The 12,065-nt window shown below is 45.4% G+C and overlaps 2 protein-coding genes across 20 annotated transcripts in view; both read left to right on the top strand.

Moving 5' to 3' along the window:
- The first annotated feature begins 569 nt into the window (after positions 1 to 569).
- LOC127071987 (phosphorylase b kinase gamma catalytic chain, skeletal muscle/heart isoform) lies at positions 570 to 6,248 on the top strand. 3 transcript variants are annotated; one of them, XM_051011952.1, is made up of 9 exons: positions 570 to 990; positions 1,433 to 1,608; positions 1,765 to 2,049; positions 2,129 to 2,219; positions 2,432 to 2,568; positions 2,763 to 2,860; positions 3,558 to 3,641; positions 4,324 to 4,482; positions 4,556 to 6,248. In XM_051011952.1, exons 1-9 carry the CDS (start codon positions 899 to 901, stop codon positions 4,688 to 4,690), a joined length of 1,257 nt encoding a protein of 418 aa, XP_050867909.1. In that variant the 5' UTR covers positions 570 to 898; the 3' UTR covers positions 4,691 to 6,248. The 3 variants fall into 3 exon arrangements, with proteins under 3 accessions (XP_050867909.1, XP_050867910.1, XP_050867911.1); XM_051011954.1 differs by lacking the exon at positions 570 to 990 and adding an exon at positions 1,031 to 1,178; XM_051011953.1 differs by lacking the exon at positions 3,558 to 3,641.
- A 139-nt stretch (positions 6,249 to 6,387) lies between these two features.
- LOC127071967 (max-binding protein MNT-like) overlaps positions 6,388 to 12,065 on the top strand; it is a 13,786-nt gene continuing 8,108 nt past the window's right edge. For 7 of the 17 annotated variants that reach the window (XM_051011884.1, XM_051011883.1, XM_051011882.1 and 4 more), the window contains exons 1-3: positions 6,388 to 6,865; positions 9,560 to 10,063; positions 11,634 to 11,705. In XM_051011884.1, the coding sequence (XP_050867841.1) occupies positions 9,913 to 10,063; positions 11,634 to 11,705 (223 nt within the window). In that variant the 5' untranslated portion in view covers positions 6,388 to 6,865; positions 9,560 to 9,912. The other 10 variants (XM_051011888.1, XM_051011886.1, XM_051011880.1 and 7 more) reach the window with 8 other exon arrangements.

Here is a 12,065-nt window from a genome sequence, read left to right as displayed (position 1 = left end):
CTTGGACATTGGTAAAGCTACTACTAAATAGTTTCATCGTTGGAATAATCATATTTCGTAAGAGCAGTACAGAGAGAAATGTTTTTGTAGTTGTTGAACAATTGCAATATACGATAGTATGCGAATTAAAATAGTAAAGAGCTTGGGTCACGTGACCAACCTTCGTTCAAGTCGGAACGCTATTGCGAGTACGTACACACGTACGAGAAGGCGATCTTGAACCAATAATAGAGTACAGTGTACTCCGCTATTCGTCTATTTTTTACCTTCAACGATGTTCTATCGATATATGCGTCAAGATCATGATCCTAAAATCGTAGTCTTTGGTCGGACGAATATTTTTCCAATAACCGTCGATACATCGATCGAATTATTCTTTCGCGGTATTTTGGCTAATCGATATCCGACGATACAATTCGCGACTCTACGATATCGGATGGTATTGAGGCAGTATTCGATTCTTTTATCACGAGTCGACGAAATTCGCAAGAGAGCCCCCTTTGCTTCGTATATCGTACTAAATTTCACTATTATTTTTGTCCAGTGTTACCACGTTCGCACGTTCTATTCTTCATCCCCGTTCTTTCGAAAGCCCCACTTTTCGCGTTCCTCGTGACGATTCTCTTTCGTGTATACCAGTGTATGCACGTTTTATTTGTGTGCCATATTATTTATGATCGTCCGAACGATCGCTACGAGTCGTACAAAGTTTTCAATTGCTTCGACTACCGCGATCGTCGTCGAGCGAAAACGAACGGATAGCGTCTTGTGGACATGACGGTCGTCTCGAGTGAAGTATCCGTTTCGTTGCTACTCGTATCCTCTGTACTCTTCGAACATGCGATAGATATTTGCGCTTTTTCCATGTGATGCAAATGAGACAAATCGCTCGTTTAAAATGGCAAAAGACGAAGGAGATGACCTTTTGCCAGACAAGGACGCCGCAAAGGGATTTTACGCGAAATACGAGCCTAAAGAGATTCTTGGAAGGTTCGTCGTATGTTCCATTAAAAAGTTCCCACTGTTTTTCGAATAACATCTATTAAATTTGCACGATGCCCCTGATTTCATCATAAAACGTTGATAACCGTTACAAATACGTGTAACAAGCGGTATCGCTATTGTCGTCACTATCATTGCCATCGTCGTTGCCATCGTCGTTGCCATCGTCTTTGTTGGTAACGTCATTATTGTTATTAATCTTTTTGCGGGAAAAAATGTATGTATATCGAGATACAAGAGATGTAACTTGCGCGCGCGCGCGCGTTGTAATGCGTACGTTACACGCATACAATTACATTGCGTGCGTGTATATGCATATATTTATTATGTAATTGTATGTGTGCGTCCACACTGAATTTCTAAAGATAGCAATAATTGTATTCTATTATCTATATCCGAATATAGTTTTCGACGACTTTTCGTGTTGCAGAGGGATATCGTCGACTGTAAGAAGATGTATAGAAAAAGAAACTGGTATAGAATACGCGGCTAAGATCATAGATATTAGCAACGAACCTCACGAGTCTACCGAAGGCCATACTATGAAAGATGCTACGTTACAGGAAGTACATATTTTGCGTAGAGTAGCTGGACACCCTTATATCAGTAAGATTCTTTAATTGTTACGTTAACCGTTGTCGTCCTCAAAATGGATATCAAGCTTATTACGACGTTATCTCGTGGTATCATCCGTATGAATTTTACCAAAGTCACGTATGTTGCTGTTTTTTTTTTAAATTTTAATATCCGTCTAATTTTCAGTCGAATTACATGACGTATTCGAATCTAGCACGTTTATATTTTTAATTTTTGAACTTTGTAAAAATGGAGAACTATTCGACTACCTCACATCCGTCGTAACGCTGTCTGAAAAGAAAACGCGTTATATCATGAGACAAGTATTTGAAGGAGTTCTGCATGTACATAATCAGGGTATAGTTCATAGAGATTTGAAACCAGAAAATATATTGCTCGACGATAGCCTCAATGTAAAAATAACAGATTTTGGCTTTGCAAGGATGTTGAAATCTGGAGATAAATTATACGGTTTGTTAAATCTTCGTATATTTTTGCGGAGTCTGTCCAAGTACGAAAGGAGGATACCTATCTCTGCTTCTATTCGTAGATCTGTGCGGAACACCCGGATATCTAGCACCGGAAGTCTTGAAGTGCAACATGTTTGAAAATGCCGATGGTTATGGATTTGAAGTCGACATGTAAGCGCTATTATCCATTTTCGATAGTTAAGCTTTTATCATTCGCCAAAGGAAATGTCATTTGTTAACCTAACCAACATATACTTTCTTAAAGTAACTAACCGACAAAAATATATGCAGGATATTCCATAACTGTGATCCATTGATTTTCTAATGATGTATGCGTTATGTGCATAATAAGGGTCTACAAGCCAATGTTTATCTCTTCTCAGATGGGCTTGTGGAGTGATTATGTTTACCTTATTAGTTGGTTGTCCCCCATTTTGGCATCGAAAACAAATGGTCATGCTAAGGAATATAATGGAAGGAAAGTATTCGTTTACATCTCCAGAATGGGCAGATATCACAGGTGTGATATGTTTTTTATATATTTATATATCTGAGTTTATTTCTGAGTAACGTTGAACGAGAGACCTTTTTCTTTCAAGATTCTTATTTTTTTTTTTGCAACATTTCGTATTGCTCTTGCGTACGTATACTCGCGCGCGCACGAGCACTCTCATATATATATATGTATATATATGTGTGTGTGTGTGTTTGCAGAAGCTCCAAAAGATTTGATAAGAAAATTGTTAGTTGTTGACCCAAAAAAAAGAATATCGATAAAAGAAGCATTGGAACATTCTTTTTTCCATACAGTGGTATGTATTTTCATGAAAAATTAATGGATAACGTTAGTAAAGTTCGAATATACAAAGCATGTATTATATCTTAAATGTTTTCAAAAAACATTTCCTATAGTTTAGCATAAGATCGTATTGTTTCGTATTTAGTTATATGCTTATATCAACGCTGGTTTATTTTATGATTACGTTAAAAAGCATTATTAAAGAACGAAAAAAAAGCAGCATCTCTCATTTCTTCTTCTTCTTTTTCTTGTCGTTTCATATCCATTATAGCGAATCCTCATATTTTTGTATGCGTACGAAACTTTGTTTACACGATGTATCGTTTTACATTTCCAGCCTAGAATACGGCAGCGGTGCAAAAAACATTAACAATTATTGGATGTAAACATGAAAGACTACGGCTTTTATGACACATTCGTTTGTAGCATTTAACGATTATTTCTAATGCATTCGCTTCCCATTGCGCATATCATTTACATCACGTATTTGCAATTTTATACAAAACTATGTCCAATTGATGTATACGAATTAATTTCTTTTTGACTAACAAAGGGCCGCAGGTACGAATTACATACGTCAGTTCAAACAATGCTGTAATTTATATTTCTCTACGAGTTACTAAAGACAGTTACTGAAATTTTAACAAGATCAAGTCATCTCGAATTTTTATTATCGTATTTTATATTGTAAAGAACTCTTAACGTTGCAGTTGTGGGATCAAGACATCGCCCCTCTAAAGCGTTCACTGTCATCTAACTCACGACGTCTGAGTAGGATATCTCAATTAGCTTTGGTAAATTATTTCTGTTATTCTTTTGTTTGGGATTACACGAATTCTAACGTTCTTCTACCATTTGTGGGATAACTAACGATTAATAATTTTTCCGGGTTAACGTTACTTGTACAATCGTTTTATGGATCAAGATACCGTTTTCTTAACGTCTTTCATTTATTAATCATTGCGCGTAGAGATACTCGTAACTCGAGCAATTTTTTTCACCTCAGATTTTAGAACGCGCCGCTCTTATTCTCGAGTTCAAAATTGTTTCTCTTATGCATGGACTTGCGATTGGAATGTTTTTGTAACAACTAAGTACTTATTCAACGCTACGATAATCGATCAATAGAAATGAAGTTTTATTACGCCAATAATACGCATGTTCACGCTTTTCCATTTTTGTGCATAAAGTAACTAGTAGTAGACTAGTAGCTTCTCTTTAAAGACCGCCTCCGCGTGCCTTTATCCGATTGCGTGCGTTCTATCGATTTCGATATCGCATAGAACGACTTTTATACGGAATCGATCGTACAAATTTGTCTCGAAAAAATTAATTCGATGATTAACCGCTCGATTAATTTGGAGCAAACGGTCTAGCATAGTTACATTTATGAAATGGAATGATACATAATTTGATTTATTTTATTTAATCGCTAGCACTCGTTTATATTCTCTTAATTCGTTTAAATTCGCACAGGAATTAAAGGCAAAGTCATTTAATGCACGAAGAAGATTTCAGTTAGCGATTCTTTGCGTTCGAGCAGTGATACGTATTAAACGACTTCACATTACGCCCGAACCACTTTCGACTCAAGTGGCTTGCACCGATCCTTACAGAATAAAGATCTTGCGAAAGGTATTGAAAATGTTACAATTTTTAATTATTTACGTTTGAACTTTGTCCAATCTCTTTAAACTTTTTTTTACAGATTATCGATGGCTGTGCATTTAGAGTTTACGGGCATTGGGTTAAAAAAGGAGAAGGACAGAATCGAGCAGCCCTTTTCGAAAATGCACCAAAGACGGAACTAAAACATCTTTATGTTAGCAATTTGAGTAGATAACCAATACTTTGTTAAAACATTAGTTACAATTGGTATTTTATTACAATTTTAGTAAATTCGTTTTTATAATAGAGAAGACATAATTACAAACAAGAGTCGTCTTCAATTATTCTGTTTTCACAACTTGTACGATGTGCACGATGAGGATTTTTTTAACGTGTACTTTGTTGTCATCTAGTATCACTTCGTAATAGATCGAACGTAATCGTTTGCAAAAAAAAAAAAAAATTGTACAACGAACGGAAGAATATTAAATATCAGGCTGCAGTGACCATAGAAGACTGTGGCCGCCCTTCTGCTTCAGGGTTGTGTAAAATAGATCGATCCTTCTTCATAGAATATTCGAACAAAGAGTCCTTAAAGGTAGTGGCTTAAAGTGGAATGTAAACATCGATCGAGATATACAACACGACGAATGAGGAAGATTTGAAATTCAAGAACATTGTACTGTATAATTTGGAATTCTTATTCGGAGATCTATAACTAATATTTATGTAGCATCAAAGAGAGTCGATGTTTTACGAAAGGTAAAGTTATATCAGTATTTCTTGCTCTCATCGTGTTACGAATTAACAATTGCGAATGGGAAAACGTAAAGACGGCTTAAAAATCAATATCACCCGTAATAATTTCGACGATTAGAGGGAAATCATTTGAAGGATCGTTAGAATTTTGCGTTGAAACACACGGACACACACGCACGGCCGATCATATCAATTATACGACACGTCTCGTCGAAGTTCAACTTCTTGCCATAAACTTTTCCCAAAAACTCGTGAAGCAAGACTGTTTCTTATATTTTTTTTTTTTTTTTGGAAGCTGTCGTACGTTACCTGACACAGGCTTTGTCTCCTGCGAAGTCTCGGATGCAGAAATTCAGGGATGCAAGGTCTGGAGATCCGGATAATCGCGGCCAGTCCGTTGTGCGGGAAAGTTTCGTTTGGAAGAAGAAACTAGTAGCGTCGTTGATTCGTATACGACAAACGTCATTGTTGTATTTCGTATAGTTCGATCAAAGTAAATTTTAAAGTTGTTTACTCTGTTACGATACAGGCCGTGCGCGCGCGCGCGCGCGCGTGTGTGTGCGTGCTTGCGTACGAAACGATACCTATAATAATAAATCTATACATACATGATACATCATCTCGTGATAACCGAACTATGTAGTAGGATATTTTTGACGTTTCGTCAACGTCGTAGCTCTATTCTTTAGAGATAATATTTGATTCGTAAGATTCGTTAAAACGTGATCTTTATTCTTACAGCTACGTTACTTTCGATCGTATTTACACTCGTACGAGTGTTTGTAAACAATAAGAATCGAATTGTTTAATTTATCGAAACTTCCATCGTACTTGAACCGTCTACTCCAGCGTATAAAGGGAACGTTTATTTATCCATTGTTTTTTTCTCTATACTCGAGTGAACAAAGACGACAAATAATATTTTAGTAAATTAGACGTAGTACTCGTACGTAAAAGAGTGTAACTCTCAGTGTAAAAGATTCTCTTCGAGGATTGTTTGTGTAATAAAGGCTAGACGAAACCTTTTATTCCTACGACGAGTAAGAGTTATTTACCCGTTTCGGCGTTTCGGCTCGTTTAAGAAAGCAGAGAATAATTTTCGACGCGTGATTTTCAGAAACATCTTGAAAAGAGAAAAAGAGACGTTCGTAGACGAATTCCCAATCGAATTAGCTCTTCTCGTTTGAATCGCGTAAATGATCGTCGAAACGAAGTAGATTCTCTGTGCGGAGACGCGCACGATTCGACGTACGACCGAAAACGTAGGACGAAAAATGGAGTAATTATAAGAACGACAGTGAGAGAGGCGAAAACGATGCGCGCACACATTTAAGTAAACAACGAAGCGCGCCTCTCGGCCGGAGATATGGCAACTGCGCACGGCGATGATCCATGTGACAGAGAAAGAACGTGACAAAAGGTGGCAGAGAGTGACGCCGCCAAGATCGGAGCGAGTATTTGCCCGGGCCAGCCGGGTGTCGGGTGTGCTCTGCGCGTACGATACCTCTCTCTTTCTCCCTCTCCCGTTCTCCTCCTCTCGTCTCATCTCTCCCTCTCCCTCTCCCTGTGCTACCCCCACCCTTCGGCTCTTTCATTCTGTCTCTTTCTCGCGTGCGCGATACTCAGCTCCGTTCTGGCGTCGACGCGAAAGGTAAGAGCCTAGTACGAAAGCTTTTCTTACAACACCCGGCAATTTACCGGACGATCGTAAGACATTAGCGAAACTCGCGTATATTTCGATCGGTCGTCGAAACGATAATCGCGAAAGGTTCGTCGAAAAAATGCTGAAAAAAGTGCACTGGGTAACGGGCGACGAGATATGCAGGGAGCTCGACACTACTCTCACACGCCCAGCCGAACTGCTGCGTCACATGGGCCGCGTTCATTGGTCGATAGAGCAGGATGACGTCACGAAACGCACTACCATTGGCCCGTAAGTCGGAGCCCAGACACGTGAATCGTGGCCAAGCAAGCATGGCTGTTGATGCGCAGTGGTTAACACTTGTAAAATGTTTCTGCCACGCGCCAGATCGATCAGGTTATAACCATCGTGTGTGCTCCGAAACGTCTAGGGACGACCGGTGGCTCGGTTAACGCGAAACGTACTCCTCCCTCGTGTTCGGTTTTGCGTCTGTCTCTACGGTACGTTTGACAAGAGGAGAAAGATAGATAGAGAGAGAGAGAGAGAGAGAGAGAGAGAGAGAGAGCGAGCGAACGAGCGAGCGAGCGAGCGAGCGCGAGAAAAAGTGTGTGGCGTGTGTGTGTGTGTGAAAGAGAGAGAGAGAGAGAGAGAGAGAGAGAAGAGATATGACGCGCGGAAATAATCGCGAGAGTGATCGATCTCTCTCGCACTCTTTTCTTTTGCGTCTCTCTCTCTCTCTCTCTGTCGCTCGCTCTTATAATTACCTCTTTCTCCTCCGTCTCAACCTTATCCTTTTCTTCGAAAGAGTGTCAGAACCGTGTGTGAGTGCTACGTACGTAGATACGCGCGCGCGCGCGCGCGCCCGTGCCTGTGTGCACGAGAGCGCGCGAGTGTGAGTACGCTCGCGTACGTACGTACGTGCGTGCGTGCGTGCGTGCGCGCGCGCGCGCGCGCGCGTTGACTCTCACCGTGTTGCGGTACAAAGTCGCGGACGTACGAGCTACTCTCTCGGTGCATTCTACGTAAGCTTTCCTCGTTATCACCACGCCCGCTGCTCGTCAGTGAGAGGAAGCTACCGTAGATCGTTATTCTATCGGGGAGAGAGAGAGACTATCTCGCCTATTTGATCGACGTTCGTGCAGAGTACGCGCATCGTGTCGTACGTGTTATGTCTCTAACGTTATCGCGCGTGTGCGCGCGTGTCTGTGTAAGCGTATAGGTGGTTGCGTGGCGTGTTTTCCGTGCCATAATAGATTCGACCAATGGGCGAATACTCGAGGCCATGACGTCACGGCACGAGGAGCTCCGATTGGCCGGCGGTACGTGCGTCGGCGGATACGTCGCGAGCGTATGCGTGCGTGTGTCGCTTTGTCAGTTTATAAGGAGCTCTGCTCGACGCGTCTCCTCGTCTCGCGCGGCGCCGCTTCTTGAATTATCGCGCGGCGACCCCCGAATACTCTGCGATCGCGAGCTCCTCTTCTCCCGTCCCCTTTCGCCCTTTCGTCGCTCTCCTGCCGTCCGACGTTACCCACCGCCTCGTGTCCCTTTTTCTTTTCCTTCCTATTTCCGTACGAGTTCGGTCGCATTCTTCGAAAGTTTGGCGTGTTCGTTGTCACGATTTACGCGGATATCCCCCGCTGTTCGAATCAACGCCGAAACCTCGTTCCTCGCTTCGCCTTTCCCGCCTCTTGTCTCGTCGTGCGTCGTGCCTCCCCTCTCCGCGCTCGTCCGTACCCTCGTCCGGGCTTCTTTTCTCTTCCCTCCCCTCGCGCGCAACGTCGAGCCGTGCAAAAGTCGTCCTCGACTCGTTTCTAGGCTCGAAGTTACGCGGTTCGAGCGACGGACCGAACACCGACGATCGCATTTTCCTCGCGACACTTTACCTCTCTCGTCGGCGTACGATGGTAATTTTCAAAGCGAGAGACGTTTCCAAGAGACGCGCGGAAGGAGAATGCGTCGATTCGAACGTGCTGCGAGCGAACGACGTCGATCGCTCGATCTCCGGGTATCGTTGATATCGCGAATGAAAGATTGATTAGCCGTCGGGATTTTGTTCTCTGGACCAAAAACTGCCATAGGTTTGACAAAGTTTCATCCAATTTTTACTTGGCGCGCGGCGGCGGTGCGTTCGAAGGAGAGAATCTCTCTCTCTCTCTCTCTGTGTGTTGCTCGTTTCAACGATACGAGAAAAAGATAACGACGACGACGACGAGAGGATGGAACGTTCGCGTGCGAGTTAAAACTTCTCGCTCCGCCGTCCCTTTCCGCTCGTGCCGCGTGGGAGGGGACGAAGCGACGCTTCCCGCGCGCTCCGCATTACGTCACGCCTAAGTCACGTGACGTATGTTGGGACGCGCTACCAGTCGCGTTCCACAACACGATAAATTTTCAAATTGCTCCGTTCGATCGAACTTTTGAGAAGGAGAACGAACGCGAAGCTAACGAGAAACCAATAGGAGAGAGGCTCGACGCGACGAGGCCGTCGAGCGACGTACCTTCGTTCGCTTTCTACGACGAAAGGAGACGACGAGCGAAAAGGAAAGATTCGCGTAGGAACGTTTTCTCTCGTCCTCCTCGCTCTCCTTCTTCTCGCTCTTTTGCCGATGGCTTTCGTTGTTCGACCTCGCAGCTCCTCGTCGTTCCCCTTTTTAAAATTCGTTCGGATCGACGAACGTGTAACAGCGCGTTTTCTGTTCAACGCAGATTGGCCATTCGCCGCGGTGGGTAGCAGTAACGGATACAACGACGGCAGTAGTAACGTCAACGGCATCGGTAGAGGAATTAGCTGCGACGATAAGAACGACATCGACAACGGCGGTGGTGGAGGCGGCGGCGGCGGCGGCGGCGGCGGCGGCGGCGGCGGCGGCGGAGGCGGCGGCGGCGGCGGCGGAAGCAACCAACGACGGCGGAAGGAAAGAAAGAAAAAGGAGTAGTGGCGACAACGACGACGATTCGTAGGTCGCGCAAAGGCGCGATACCGATCCTTGGGACGGTATCGTAAGGAAGAAGGACGATATCGAAGCAACGTTATCGAGAGGACGATCGAATCGTCAAGAATGAGCCTGGAAACGTTGCTGGAAGCGGCGCGCTTCGTCGAGCAGCAGGAGAAGAAGAGGGAGCGCGTCGCGAGCAGTTCCTCCTCCTCCTCCGATCACCCGCTCGCCGTCGCTCCCCACTCTAACCATCACAATTCTACCGAGCCACGTGGTGAGTACCACGCGCCGCATCTCGACGACTCCTCACGCTTCTCCGTCCTCCTTCGTCCGTCCTCGAGCCTATCGCTCGCGTACGAATACAACGCACACTCATACACAGATACACGAGTTTCCCCTTGCGAGAAAGGCGCGGCTGCGTTTCGTTACTCTTCTCCTTGGAAATTTTCTCTTCGGTATATACCTTTCGATCGCTCGATACGCCGATCGTACGCGAATCACGGTGGGAGGGCTGACTGGCAAACGAGCGAGTAAAAGTATTTATCGTCGAAGGGGTCATGGATGTTGGATGGCAAAAAAGTTTCGATTCTACGCGAGCGTCGAGTCGGATGGTAGCTCTTGCGTCTTCGTCGTCGTCGTCGTCGTCGTCGTCGATGGAGGAGAAGGTCGCGAGCGGTTCGTACGGGGCGAGCTCCGGTTAAGTCGTCGAGTGTCGTCGAAGGTAGAGGTCCGGGCAAGCGATAGTGCTCACCGACGAGCGAAGAGAAGTGGAGTGTAGTGGAGTGGAGTGGAGCGGAGAGGAGAGAAGGGGAGGGGTGGGCACGGTGACCGTGGTGCTAAGCGCCGATCGACGCTGCCAGAGGAGGGGGCTAAAGACCTGGAACGTGCCTGCCGTCGGAGGGGAAGCGAAAGGAACCCCCGGTCAGTGACTTTAGAAACTACGACAGATTTTCTGCGCTTCATTCACGTGCTCGCGCGCCACCTACTCCCATTGGCCGTAAAAACATTATACGCGCACCTTTTTACTCTCTCTCTCTCTCTCTCTCTCTCTGCTCGTACATCGTTCGTTCCATTTCCTTAACAGTCGTCCATCGTTGGTTTCTTCGCCACTCGTCTCTTTGAAAGAACCGATCTCGTGGGAAACGATCCAAAGGGGTTCGCGCAAACGTCCGAGCGACGACGAGAGCGATAAGCTCGCGTCGACGTGGTGTCTCCTCTCGAGGAGAGAAAGAGGGGAGAAGAGTAAAATGGCGTGAGCGAGAATGGGATCGAGCGAGAAGGCTGGCGAGGGGAGAGGGGTAGCGACTCGCGGCGCGTACGGGGAGCGCGCGCAGCGGACGAGAAAAAGAGCGAAGAGCACGCGGCTACGAATGCGGCGGTTATAAGCGAAGCGGCGCATACGCGCGGAGTGCATACGGAGCGCGTGCATCGCGCATGCTCCTTGTCCCCGGCGAACCCCCACCACGCGGGACAGACCGCGTGGCAGTCTGATCAATCCACGACGTTGCCGGTTCCGTCCTTCTTCCTGACCTGCCATTGAGGGGGAATGGGAGAAAAGCAAGAGAGAGAGAGAGATAGGAGACACCGGCTCCCTCGTCGTTCGCCTCTTCCACTAGCGCGCGAGCTGCTACTCGGATTTTCCCCTCTCTTCTATTATCCTCGACACGCTCTCTCTCTCTCCCCCTTGCATCACGTGGAGATGCGGCTCTTTCAATTTTTCATTCTTTATCGACCTGTGGATTCGGCCGTTAACGCGCGATACGAAACGCGCGTTCTCGCGTTTCCTCCTTTCCTCCGTTAGTGCGAACTCGTTGGAATGAGCTCTTTCGTCTTTCTCGTTACAGGTGTCAAATTGAAAAGGGATCGTGCCGAGCCAGATGAATTTCTTTGCGAAGAAAAAATGCTCATCATCGATGGTAAGTAAACTCGTTTTTGTCGTTGACGTTTTTGACCTTTCTTGTCTTCCGCGTATCTCTCTTTTCCTCTTTTTCGAACGTCGCCGTCGCCGCCGCCGCCGCCGTCGACGTCGCGATCGTTTAACGTGATCGGCGAGTGGGAAAAGGGGGAGGGTCTTTCTGCTTCGAAGCAGTGACAGGGGTCGGTTTGGTCGTGTGGTGTCAGTCGACGTTAGCGAGTCCACGCGGTTTGAATTTCGTTGCATCGATCTTTTGCGAAGAAAGCAAAAAGGGAAGAACGAATCTTGGGTCTTTAAATCGTTCAAGAATCACGTTACGTTCTTACGACGCGTTGACTCGATATTAGAAGAAGGAAGAAAA

Source organism: Vespula vulgaris, chromosome 24 (assembly GCF_905475345.1).
Source record: "Vespula vulgaris chromosome 24, iyVesVulg1.1, whole genome shotgun sequence".
Taxonomy (NCBI): Eukaryota; Metazoa; Arthropoda; class Insecta; order Hymenoptera; family Vespidae; genus Vespula; species Vespula vulgaris.
The sequence above is the reverse complement of the archived record's forward strand: the minus strand, read 5'-3'. Positions and strand labels throughout refer to the sequence as shown.

Excerpts from the sequence above, each read along its gene's own strand:
- LOC127071987 (XM_051011952.1), top strand. The coding sequence starts at position 899 with ATGGCAAAAGACGAAGGAGATGACCTTTTGCCAGACAAGGACGCCGCA. Across the intron at positions 1,609-1,764 it reads AGCTGGACACCCTTATATCA|TCGAATTACATGACGTATTC; the intron begins GTAAGATTCTTT and ends TCTAATTTTCAG. Across the intron at positions 3,642-4,323 it reads GGATATCTCAATTAGCTTTG|GAATTAAAGGCAAAGTCATT; the intron begins GTAAATTATTTC and ends AAATTCGCACAG.